Source organism: Colobus angolensis, unplaced genomic scaffold (genome assembly GCF_000951035.1).
Source record: "Colobus angolensis palliatus isolate OR3802 unplaced genomic scaffold, Cang.pa_1.0 Scaffold341, whole genome shotgun sequence".
Taxonomy (NCBI): Eukaryota; Metazoa; Chordata; class Mammalia; order Primates; family Cercopithecidae; genus Colobus; species Colobus angolensis.
The window spans coordinates 3,087,017-3,100,518 of record NW_012116722.1 but is presented as its reverse complement, the minus strand read 5'-3'; the positions used below and the strand labels follow the sequence as shown (position 1 = coordinate 3,100,518).

General features: G+C 39.8%; 1 protein-coding gene and 1 pseudogene across 2 annotated transcripts in view; one reads left to right on the top strand and one right to left on the bottom strand.

Moving 5' to 3' along the window:
- The window catches only part of SLC45A2 (solute carrier family 45, member 2), a 48,596-nt gene that overhangs the window by 21,192 nt on the left and 13,902 nt on the right, over positions 1-13,502 (top strand). The window contains exon 3 of one of the 2 annotated variants that reach the window (XM_011952575.1): positions 8,987-9,312. The exons of the other annotated variant lie outside the window; for it this stretch is intronic. Within the exon in view, the coding sequence (XP_011807965.1) occupies positions 8,987-9,312 (326 nt within the window). The remainder of the gene's footprint in view (positions 1-8,986; positions 9,313-13,502) is intronic. 2 annotated transcript variants of the gene reach the window in all.
- LOC105519262 lies at positions 702-2,480 on the bottom strand (annotated as a pseudogene).

The window sequence follows — 13,502 nt, the reverse complement described above, 5'->3', positions numbered from 1 at the left end:
GGCCAGGGCAGAAACCATGGATACAGGGATTTCAGCTTGTGGATAATAAGGGTGATTTATGCAATTTAGGGTGATTGAGTCTGCAAATTGCCATCTCTTTTCCGTTCAAATGTGATCAACACAACTCTCAAAGAATCTCAAAGTCAGATTAGAGAAGCGGGAATCTGGGGGACTTTGTCCTCCCTCTTTCCTCTGCTTGAAAGTGCTTTCCCAGGTACCAATTGGCAATTGACTTTTGGACTCCTTGCTTTGTTACTCTGATTACAAACACAACCCCTCAGCCCTGACTCCCGTCACAGAGGTACCCATCATTACCTGACATTGTATTATTTTTTCATTGATTTATTTTTGTAGATCTGAAACAAATGATATAAAATAAGTCATAAAAAATGCTGTCTTATCCTACTACCTCAAACCATTTTCAGTTTCTTATAAAATGCTCACCTAGCAAATATGAAAAGCTTCAACACATTCTTCTTTTGTAACTTCTGCTGCAATAAATAAGATATTAGCAAACATAAAAACTTCTTCCAATACAACCATAAAAGTTGGATTACTGAATTATTATAGTAACTTGTATGATGTTACTCATATTTTTATTCATACACTTTTAATGAGATCATTGGCAATACATATATTATTTTCTTTAACTTCATTTTCACAATACGCCAACGTCTGTTATATAGCCATCAAAAAGTAAATTACACAGGTTTATAGTGCAATTTAAGCTCTAGCGTCTTAGAATCAGCCACTTTCTGACCTTTCATGAAGCCTTCCTGTTTTGCAAAACCGTGATCAGCATGAATTGCAAACATACCTGCTTCAGTACAAACATTTCTCAGGTCTCCTCCACTAAAGTCATCTGAAAACTTCACAATTGCTCCATAATCAATTTCACCATGCTTTGTAATGGGACTTGCATGGATTTTCAATATGTCTAACCTTGCTTGTTCGTTTGGCAAATCAATATGTTTTTTTTTTTCTATCTAATCTTCCTGGATGCAGCAAAGCAAGATCCAGTGTATTTGGTCTGTTGGTAGCCATGAATATTTTAACTCTATGCAGAGTATCAAATCCATCCATTTGATTCAGTAACTCCATTAAAGTTATCTGAATCTCTTTGTCAGCTGAAGTACACTTGGAAAACTGACAACCATCAATAGCATCTATTGCATCCATAAAAATGATGCATGGTGGATGGTCCCTGGCATAATTAAACATTTCTCTGATCCAATGAGCACTTTCACCAGCGTACTTGTCTACAATAGGACTAGATACAACCTTTAAGAAATTGCAGTCCTGGCCAGGCATGGTGGCTTACACCTGTAATCCCAACACTGTGGGAGGCCAAGGCAGGTGGACCTGGATACCATGGTGAAACCCCATCTCTACAGAAGATACAAAAATTAGCTGGGAAACTGGGTGTGGTGGCTCACACCTGTAATTCCAGCACTTTGGGAGGCCAAGGTGGGTGGATTACCTGAGGTCAGGAGTTCAAGACCAGCCTGGCCAACGTGGTGAAATTCTGTCTGTACTAAAAATACGAAAATTAGCCAGGCATGGGGGTGCATGCCTGTAATCCCAGCTACTCAGGAGGCTGAGGCAGGAGAATCACTTGAACGCAGAAGGCATAGGTTACAGTGAACCAAGATCATGCCACTGCACTCCAGCCTGGGCAACAGATGAGACTCCGTCTCAAAATAAATAAATAAAAATTAATTAATTAATTAAAAATTAGCTGGGTGTGATGGTGCACACCTGTGGTCTGAGCCACTCTGGAGGCTGAGGTGGGAGGATCACTTGAGCCGGGGAGGTGGAGGTTGCAGTGAGCCAAGATTGCAGTACTGCACTCCAGCCTGGACAATAGAGTGAGACCCTGTCTCCAAAAAAAAAGAAAAAGAAAAAGAAAAAATCACAGTCCAGCTGGCTAACAATAGCTTGTGTGCCAAGAGTGTTTTTCCTGTTTATGGTGGTCCACATAACAAACAGCCTTTTGAAGGCATTATTCCTACATGCTGGAATAACTGGGTTTGTAAGTGGTAACCCCTCAATTCCTCCATCTATTCTGATAGCCCTCCAATCTCAGAATAAGAAACATCCCAGGATCCTCATGAGACATGTTATAAATCAGTGGCTCCACCTCTCTTGGTAAATATCTCATGATAGTTAGTGTAGTCCTATCCAAAGCAACTCTTGTTCCTGGCTTCAGCTACTTTTGTGAAGCTGTCGACAACAACTCTCAACATGTCTTGGTCCCTCTACAGCTTTAACAATGAATTGTTCTTCGGTTAATTGTTTAAGCACATTACTCACAATCTGCCCAACACTTTTTAGGGCCTCAGATCATTTTCAGACTTTTCATATGGCTTGGTAAATTCTTTGAATTGTTCTCTTAGCTCCTTAAGATGGCCGTCCATCTCCATGCACGCCGGCAGCTTCTTGCAGTAGTCCTGAAATATCTTATCTCTAGGGTCTGCCATGATGAGAAGCGCCATTTCTTTATTGTTTGTAGTCTGTCTCTCTAACCATCATATAAGCTCCTCAAGTACAAGAACATTGTGTTTCCTGTTCATTGACCACTATCTTGAATAGTGCTTGAAATATAGAAGGTGCTCAAAAACTATTGGTGGGATGGATATTCAATTTTAACATTCTCATTTTATCAATGATTAAGCTGTGTTGTTGAGAGGTAAAGTGTCTAACCCAAGGTCACACAGCTGGTTAATGGTAGACTAGGGGCAAAATCAACCAACCAACCAACCAACCAACAAGCCAGCCAACCAACCAGCTAACCAAAGATGTGGTTCATGAGTTAGTCTGGATTCCTCTAAAAGTTGAACCCCAGAGGTTTGTATACAGATGGTTTACTTGGGAAAGGATTTTAGAGAGCAAGAGCAAGGAAATGGTGGAGAGGAACAAGACAAACAATAAGCATTCCAGAGCTGGCTCTGAGGAGGCTTAGGAAGGGCACCAAAGAACTCTCCATGTAGGGGATGAATGAGGGAAGATTAATCCAGTCTATACTGACTGGCTAAGGGTAGTACCATGGGTTTTGTAAGCCCTGAACCCCAGCTGTTTCTGTCTTCCCTCAGGTTAGGCACCATCTAGATGCATTTGTCCAGTGCAAACCTGGCCAAAGCTGGCTTAGATTTGGTCACTGCAGCAGCTGCTGGAGCAAGGGAGTCAGGTGGGGACCGAGAAGATTTGCAGTGGCTCACAGGGGCTATCTGACTCAACTGATGACTTCTAGTCCTGAGCTTTTTCATTTTAGCATTTGTGCTCCATGCTCCCTGGTCACCACTAGGAGGAGTTAAAGCATTTTGCAAAATACTTCACAGTGTGCTGAGCCATTATAACTCAGAACTGGAAATATTAGTTCTGTAGACTTTAAGAAAGCTCAAGACAGCCATAAATGGCTCCAGAACGAGACCAATTAATGCCTGACCTCCTGCACAGCCTTTTCTTCCTGGAGTTCTTACTGCCTCCATGGGGTCTGACCAGGAAATGAGGCACCTATCTTCTCTGCTCTTGGATCCCCCAAGCCTTCCAGGGGAAGGCTCCAACTCTAGCTAGGCCCATCAAGCAGGCAGCAAGACCAACACTGCCTAAGGGATTTACCAATATGTGTGCACCCATCATGAATGCTCTGTCTAGCCTGGGAAGCCTGATGCTTAAAGCACATTTTCTGATGAATCTACTCTCTATGCCTTTGCAGCCTAAGGGCTTTTGGAACTCAGAAGCAAGACAAACCATTCTTATTTCTCTGCTCTGCACTGTTACATCCTGTCCTCAAAGCAATGAGGCATCCTGGCCCAGTTTAAACGTGAAGGAAGGGCCCAGTGAGAGAAAGGGAACCAGGTTTAGAGGTAGGTGGATGGAAACAGTGAACAATATTTTAAACATATTATCTTAGCATCTTTGAAGAGAAAAGTTGCTTTGTAAACCTAAAGAAATATCAGATCAACTTGTCTGGTCAAGCTCTTGTCTTTGACCAGAGGATATGTATCATTTTTTTTTTTTTAATTTTAGTTTTAAAACTTTTTTAGTTTTAATTTTTTTTCTTTTCATTGGCAACACAACACATGTATCATTTTGACTGCTTTTCCTGTACTCAGCCTCCAAGAGGGCAGAGGTTGTGTCTGATTTGCTCATTGATGTATCTCAAGTGTCCAGCACAGTTCCTGGTGAAGGTAGGTGCTCCAACAATTTCTATTGATAAACAAATGGGTCAAGGACAACACACACACACACACAGAGAGAGAGAGAGAGAGAGAGTAGCTGGTACTTATGTTAACTGTCCAGGATTTAGTATGTACCTGCTGGGAATAGGTAGGAAGCGTGAACCTAATCTGATACTTTCATTGCTATTTTTTTTCAACATGTAGAAAAGAATCAGAACGACTTTCTCATGAACCCCATGGGAAGATGGGAGTTCTTTAGTCTGTCCTCCTTCAGAGGAAAGTAGCAAACAGCACACAACTAGCTCTCATGACTTGAGCTGTATCAGCCCTGGTGCTGAGCTTGCTAAGCCACACACTGATGCCTGCAGGCAGTTACAGGCAGATGGTAGGTGCAGAGTTTGATTTAGATGGACTCTCTTGAGTTTCCTTTCATCCTTTAGATCCCTCAGTACTGAAAGTTTGCCAGTTTCCCATTTTACCTATCATAGTTGTGGACTAAAGAAAATTTTTTACATATTTCTATATATTTGGACTTCTTCCATGATGTGCCATTGTTCAAGTTGCATCATTAGTTATGAAATATGACATTTGTCTTCTAAAGCCATTTATTCTCCTGAGTTTGACAATACAGCCTGGCTTTGTGAGGAAGAAGCCAGGTGGATGACTTCTGGCCCTTCTTTGTAAAAACTCATTAGCTAATGTGGCAGCAGATGTCCTCCAAACGCTCTGGCTTATGGCTTGCCCAATAGCCTGGTGATTGATTCCAGGGGCCTCAAAGAGGCTGATTTTGGCAGCAGAGGTAAATACAGTCTGGATGGAGGTGTGGGAGGTGGTAAAATGGTAAAACTATCAGCCTTTATCATAGCGCAGACAATTAGGTTTTGTTGGGGAGATTGTCTTTGAAGATAAAACCCTTGGCTTAAGCAGAAGCAGCAAAAGAAAGGCCTTTAATGAATTCCTGCAGCCCTCTACTGGCCCTCATCATATCTGAGGCAGCAAATAGATAAAGTTTAAATATTTTTTTCCATTGTCTTAATATTCTGTTAGGATAATTCCCCAGTGGCCCACTTTACTTTCCTGGCATGTCCTCTTGTACTATTGTAACTTGCAGCTACAAGTACTTCAAAACAGTAGCTTTGGGACAAATAAGACAGATTTTCCCGTATTTTTTTTTAACCCCTTCCCTAAGATAAGAGAGTGCTAATAATTCTCTAAGTTATAGCATATGTCAAGGTTTTAAATTAACACATTAATAAAGGAACCAATGGGGAAGATATAAGAAGAGTTCCCCCAGGTTCTTGCAGGAAATGTGTGTGTGTGTGTGTGTGTGTGTTTGTGCGTGTGTGTGACTAGCAAAATAAAAAATGTTAGACTAAATATGAACCTGGTTAACCTTCTACAAAACAATAAAGGTATAACCCCTCTGTAATACTTTTGGAATAATTTCCCTACCAGGCTAAAAAAACCCTATTCATATCTGCAAACTACCTTAATTTTACAGTACTGCAAATCACTGTGCTTTATCAGTTATGAACTGTGGGTCAAATATCCTGTGACAACAAAGTACCATTTCTCAAGAAAGGAAACTAGTTGGAAACTGCTGTCACCTGGCCACTCAGAGTGATGCATTAAAGTTTAAGAAGGCTGCTCTAGAGGAATATTTTAAAAATCAAGCAGTTGCAATTTTTACACTTTCCATGTTTGAGATATATTTTACTTTCTTGATACTTGCCACATGCCACAATAGGGTGAGGGGTAAGCCCAGGTCTCAGCCCTCAGAATGATCCACTAGTTCTAATCACTGGGCCTAAAATGACTAAATCTTTTCAGCGGGCTCCAGGCAGGCTGTCTTCAGCCAGTTCAGTGCAGTAGGTATCTTCTCCTGCTTCTAGGGGAGGTTCTGGAATTAGGGTTACTGTAGGAAGTCAGCAGGGAGCTCAGTTTGGGACCTGGTTCTGCCATGGTATGTACTGGAGCTTGACATGGATTATTTGCATGAATTCTCAATAAATTCAGATGAGGAGAGGCAGCACCACCCTCGTTTCTCAGAGAAGTGCCCAAGAGCATGTGACTAGAAAGCACAAAGATGGGAATGGAAATCAGGCACGATTCCAAATCCCTTCTTCCCTCTGTGTGGTCTTCCATCACAGAGCCACTAAAGCTCATAGCTTTCTGATCTAATTCTTCCAATCTCCTTTTACCTCCAAAATTTTTTAATTCATTGATATATTGAACTCTTACAACCTTCATTGCTAATGAAGAGAAATCCTGTCAGATTTACTAATAATCAACATTACCTTGATACCATTAACTAGCACCAATAATCGACTCTTCGAAACTCCTTTGTACTCTGAGTACACAGCTCTGAGTTCTAGCTTATCATTTATTACCATTTTGAAAGTAGCTTCTCCCATTATCTGCTTCTCCCACTTGAAACCACCTTCTGGGGAAAAAATGGGAAACTGTGTCTTGTTTATGTTTATATCCCCAGAAGTTAGTAGAGTCATTTACATATATTTAGAGCTTGATACATGTTTATTGAACTAAACTAAACCAGTAGACATGCAACGGCATCAGGAAACTCCCCAACTGTAGGACCCAATTGTCCAAATTAACCTCTAATATAAATCCATCATTATATGCATCTCCTTTTTTCCATAAAATAAAACTACCATTCCATTGCACAGTGGAGGACTTATTTCACATATCAACTCTTTCAAATGAGCAGGGGTCTTCTGCTCTACATTCTTCCAACTGAGGCAACCAGTAATGCTCAGCTGAACAAAAATTTGAAAGATAGAGGCAAAAGTGATAAGAGAATTGAATGGCAATATGAAACCCTTGATCTGTTTACAAATGATAGTTTCAAAAAAGGAATGTGTCTGTCATAGGGTTGACTTAAGTCAGGGGTTCTAAACTAAGGGCCACTTTTCAACCTCCTTCCCTCAGAGATATTTGGCAATATCTAGAGACATTTTTGTTGTCATAATGGGTTGAGGAGCAGACTTAATACATTCTTATTGGTTGATTGCCTGGCTTGACGCATGACTTCTGATACCTTCTGCATCTCCACAATTGAATAGTCATTGTCTAATAATAACCAGAGGCACCGCAAATCCCAGAACATTCTTCTGAATCAGTCATAGAGTATGGCTGTTTCAGGACCTTCTTTTTCTCTCAAATTCTGGGCACTTCAGCGTCATCTGTCAATTTTCTGTTTATGTATATGCTCATCACACATAACTAGATCATAAATTTCTTGCTTCCAGAGACTATATGTCTTACTTCACTGTGCCCCATGGGCCACAATTTCTTATAATTCTGCCTTAAAACACTTCAGTATTCAGGACATGCTAAGGATGCTTTATTTTTGGAATGCAATGATTAGATTGTTGATCCTCCATAAATAGTGTCTATGTTAAATTGAAACTAACCAGAATATGAAGTGACCAAAATCATCTATTCTCTCACTAACTTGAATAAACTAGGATTCATGGTACTTGGCATTCAGGTTTGTGTTCTTGAGGTCAGGGTAACTCAAGATGTAACTTTAGATGTTTAGGATTAGAGAGGAACTCCTTTAGTTCTATTTTCTTCCTTGATTCCCTAGCTTGTGAAGATATTGTACTTATCTGAGAAATAAAATAGAGACTTCACTCATATACACACAAAAAAAATCAAAAACAAAAATAAAAGCTGATCTGTTCAGCTAGATAAATTGTGGTTGTTAGGCATGATAGGAGTTTGATGTTTAAAGAATTTTGACAGGAGGATCAGCCCTACATAAGTTTGTGACATATGTAGAGGATATATCCGGCACTCAACTCTTTAATTCCCTTGACATCCTATAGTATGTCCACCGTCCCCTCCCCCACCATGCTATCTTCCCACCTTTATCAGAAGTCACTAATGTCTGCACCAGAAGGAACATCTGAGGAACAGTTACTACTTTGGTGCTGAGTAATTTCTTGCCCATACCAGGAACACGTGTATTTTAAAACAGAAACTCAAAAAAGGAATAACTAATAATTGGACTTTAAATATTGGATAATTAGGGTGGGATAGATTTTGAGGAGCCTTTCCTCAGTATCCCTCAAGTGACACTATGTTTAAGCCTGAGAAGATAAAACAAGCACTAAAAAGACCTCAGGTTGGAGTCCTGTGAAATGAGAACAGGAGTTTTAAAAATTCATGGGTAAGCTTTTGTTCTCATTATTTCCTGTTCCCAGCTATCAACTGGGAACAAGTACCTTGAGTTTCTAATAGAGGAAGAAAGACAGCTTTTGAGGATGTTTGGCCTTTGCAAGCTTACGTCATCCTGGGAAGCTTAATAATAGAGAAACTACAAGTCATTTAATTTTATTGCTGCCATAAATTGGTTTTCTTTGGGGCTTTTTCTGGTGAGAAATTTAAGTTCAAAAGCAGTCTAGAGAATGCACTTTGGAAAGGTCACAGTATCTCTGATGGTAGCAATACTTAGTAAGCCCTTGCTATGTGTGTGGCCCCATCCTGAACACTTTCTATTTTCAAACCATGACCCTACGAGTAGGTTACTCTTCTACTATTACCTCCATGTTCTGGGTGAGGAAGCCCAAGGTCTCAGCAAGTAAATGCTAGAGCCAAAACTTGAATCCACATTCCCTGGCTGCGTGTTTTTCAGCCTCTTGCTGTATTGCTTTTCCAATCATCTCCAGGCTGCCTCTGCTGTCTTCAGGGAATTTTCCCACTGAAGGGGAGTGTCTATGCATGAGGAAAATGAACAATAATTTGCTAAATATGCTAACACAGTTTTTCTTGCTTTCCAGGTTTCGGAGGTGCCCTGGGTTACCTTTCGGGTGCTATAGACTGGGCCCATCTGGAACTGGGAAGACTGCTGGGTACAGAATTCCAGGTCATGTTCTTCTTCTCTGCATTGGTGCTCACTTTGTGTCTTATTGTTCATCTGTGCAGTATCTCTGAAGCCCCACTTACAGATGTTGCAAAGGGCATTCCCCCACAGCAAACCCCTCAAGACCCTCCATTGTCATCAGATGGAATGTACGAGTATGGTTCTATCGAGAAAGTTAAAAATGGTTATGTAAATCCAGAGCTGGCAATGCAGGGAGCAAAAAACAAAAATCATGCCGAACAGGTAAAGATGCAACATTTTTTTCTTTACATGGGAAAAATATTCTTGCTCTTTGTTCTCTTCTTTTTTAAAAAACATTCTTTGTTTTGTGTATTTGTTTGATGTGAAGAGTTTCATGGAGTCTAACTGAATTCCCAAATCCCCAGTAGCTATCATCCCTTTGAATTAAAATTTTATATGTCAAAGAAAAATGTCTGCATTTTCCTCTGGTCATCCTGTCTCTTACTCCTCTCAGAGCATCCAACCAAGGAAGATGAAGCCAGTTGAGAAAGGTTAGGCCTCAAGGGAAGGCTAAAATTATCCTTAAGCCAGAAGAAATATCCTCTTAGATTAGGATCATAAATTAGAAATTTTTTCCTCTAAATGGTAGCATCCTTGGGTTGGTGTCTGAGTTGGGCGTATTGAATTTACCTGTCATGAGTTGACTGGATATTTTAGTTCATTTTCAGTGAACTGCACAGTGAATTCATCAGCTTAAAATCTGAAATAAAACTCAACTAACTGCCGGAGAAATGAGACCACGTTCAGATGAAATGATCAGAGAAGAGACTAGAATGAAGCTGAGCAACATAGTAGCTAATAATCCCATGGGATTATTTAAATTAAAATAAAAATAAAATTATAACTTCATTTCTTCAGTTGCTTTAGCTACGTTTCAAATGTTCAAAGTTCCCATAGGCTTATAGCTAAAATATAGGACGGTGCAGATGTAAGACAGTCTCATCATTGTAGAAAGTTCTATTGGACAACACAGAGGAAGTAATTGCATTTTCCTTCAAGCTAAAATTGAATGCTAAAACCTCAGGGATATAGAACAAAGGATTCCTTGATTGACAAAAGGTTGTAGAAGACTTAAGTTCAATTCTTGGTTCCTCTAGCTGCTGACCTGTGTTATTCATTCAATGAATCACAAATAACTATTTGCTATAGGGTAACCTAAGATTAAGAGCGCAGTGCTTAAATCCTGGCTATACCATCTCTGGATTGCATGACTTTGGGCATTTACATTTCTGTTAAATGAGAAAATGATTCCATCTACCTACAAGGGTTTTTGCAGGTCGCAGGGGCTAATCCATGTAAAGTTACTTAGAGTGTTTGCTACCACATAGTAAGCTGTTGGGTTTAGGTCTTGTTATTATGACCCTGACAGAACACTGAGTGCTTTAAACACAAACAGGGAACACAAATCTGGACTCCAACAACTTTCAGATAAGCTCAGTAAATCTCACCTTCCTGTGAGGTCAGCTCTCTTGTTGGCTTGGCCAGTCTATTTTCTAGGATTGTTAGGATGTTCAACTAAGCTAAAGCATGCAAAGACACTTTTTCAAACTTCACATAAGTGTATCAACACATTATAATCATTATTCATTTAACAAACAGCTTGGGGTACTGAGTATGTGCAAAGCACTGTACTAGATATTTGGGGATCATAAAACTGACAAATGTCCAGTCTATATGCCCAGGAATTTACAGCCTAACAGGTGGCATAAGTCGTTTGTATCATGACTCATAATCCATGATAGAACATGGTAAATGCTATAGAAACAATGTATCAGTTCAGATCTTTTAAAAAGGCACCAAGATAGGATTTGACATGTAAGAGATTCATTGGAGAAAACAGCATGAAAGATAAAGTGGAGAAAGTAGAAATAGGAAGGGAAAGTCTTCTTATCTTGATGCAAGTCAAACACCTGTGAAAGGAGAAAGGAAAGGAAAGAGGGTAGGGTAGGAAGCCTCTCAGATGCAGTGAAGTTTCAAGAAAGCTTCACCCAGGCCAAATGGGAGTCCTCCAGCCAAAGTTGCTCCTTAGAGGAGTCCCAACTCTTGTAGGAACAGGCTAACACTAATACCCCCCGTCTTGCTTAGTCACTATCTGGGAACAGCCAGGAAAAGGGTGACCTTGGCAGGAACAGGTACAGGAACAGAGTTCCTTGGCAGGAACAGGAGCAATGGATCCAGAGAAGCAGCATTCGGGGCTGTCGATCAACTGTGTTTTCTCCAGTAGGTGACCCAAATGGCACATTTCCAAGGTGGCCACAAATGGCATAATAACAATTGCTTTTAGTTTTAAGGAGGGAAGGATTGTGCCTAAATAAATGGAGAAAGGTGTCATGGAAGTGATCACCCCTGAGTTCTACCTTGAATGTTAGTTAGGATTTGAATAGAGATTTTTGGGGAAAAATAATTCTGACAGAAGAGCATCAGCAAAGCCACAGATATAAAAAAAATATTTTAAAAGCGTGAAGCATATTTGCAGAAAGTATAAGTCGTACCGTAGATCATAGAGTTTGTAACTTCAGAACTAAAGTTAGGAAAGCAAATTGGAGACAGATTTTGGATGCTTTTGAATGCCAGCATAAGAACTAAAATTTTATTAGGTAGATGATGGAGGTCCATCAAAACTAGTGGGGCAGAGGACTCACTGATGTTAGCTTTTTTTTTTTTTTGGTTAGTTTTTTGTTTTTGATATTAATCTGGCTGCTGACTACAGGGAATAAAGAGGAGGGTGTATTTGGGTGAACAATAAGATTTCTTGGATTGAGTTGCACTATGTGCATGGTTCATTCACTTGTACATTATTTTATTTATTCAATAGTTATTAGTTACCCCTGCCAGACCCAATGCTGAGCATCAGAAGACTGTAGTGAACACCAGAGTCCTTGTTCTACCCCATGGAGTTGTCACCTAGCAAAGCATGCCTATATGTTATTTTGCTTTCTTAATCAAAGTTTAATTTTCGAGTAATTTTAGATTTACAAAAAAGTTGCAGATAGTAGAGAGAGTTCCTATCTATGCTTTACCAGCTTCTCTCTTATGTTAACGTCATGTACATTTGTTACATTTGTTAAAACTAAGAAATTAACACTGCTTCAGTACTGTTAGGTAAACAGCAGACTTATTTGAATTTCACCGTTTTTCTACTAATGTCCTTTTTTAAAAAAAAATATTTTAATAGGTTATTGGGGAACAGGTGGTGGTTGGTTACATGAGTAAGTTCTTTAGTGGTGATTTGTGAGATTTTGTTGCACCCATCACCTGAGCAGTACACACTGCACCCAATTTGTAGTCTTTTATCCCTCATCCCCTTTCCACCCTTACCCGAGTCCCCAACATCCATTGTGTCACTCTTATGCCTTTGCATCCTCATAGCTTAGCTCCCACTTATGACTAAGAACATACAATGTTTGGTTTTCCATTCCTGAGTTACTTCACTTAGAATAATATTCTTCAATCTCATCTAGGTCACTGTGAATGCCATTAATTCATTCATTTTATGGCTGAGTACTATTCCATCATATATATAAAAAATACTTGCGCATTCATGTTTACAGCAGCACAGTTCGCAATTGCAAAAACATGGAACCAACCTAAATGCTCATCAGTCAAAGAGTGAATAAAAAACTGTGAGAGATATATATGTGTATATATGTGTGTGTGTGTATATATATACACATATATATATGTCACAAGAATGGCAATAATTAAAAAAATAGATGTTGACATGGATGCAGTGAACAGGGGACACTTCTACACTGCTGGTGGGGATGTAAACTTGTACCACCACTATGGAAAACAGTGTGACGATTCCTTAAAGAACTGAAAGGTATCTCATTGTGGTTTTGATTTGCACTTCTCTGATGGCCATCTCACATCAGTTAGAATGGCAATCATTAAAAAGTCAGGAAACAACAGGTGCTGGAGAGGATATGGAGAAATAGGAACACTTTTACACTGTTGGTGGGACTGTAAACTAGTTCAGCCATTGTGGAGGACAGTGTGGCATTTCCTCAAGGATCTAGAACTAGAAATACCATTTGACCCAGCCATCCCATTACTGGGTATATACCCAAAGGATTACAAATCATGCTCTATAAAAACACATGCACACGTATGTTTATTGCGGCACTATCCACAATAGCAAAGACTTGGAACAACCCAAATGCCCATCAATGATAGCCTGGATAAAGAAAATGTGGCACATATACACCATGGAATACTATGCAGTCATAGAAAAGGATGAGTTCATGTACTTTGTAGGGACATGGATGAAGCTGGAAACCATCATTCTCAGCAAACTATCGCAAGAACAGAAAACCAAACACTGCATGTTCTCACCTGGGAATTGAACAATGAGAACACTTGGACACAGGAAGGGGAACATCACACACCAGGGCCTCTTGTGGGGTGGGGGG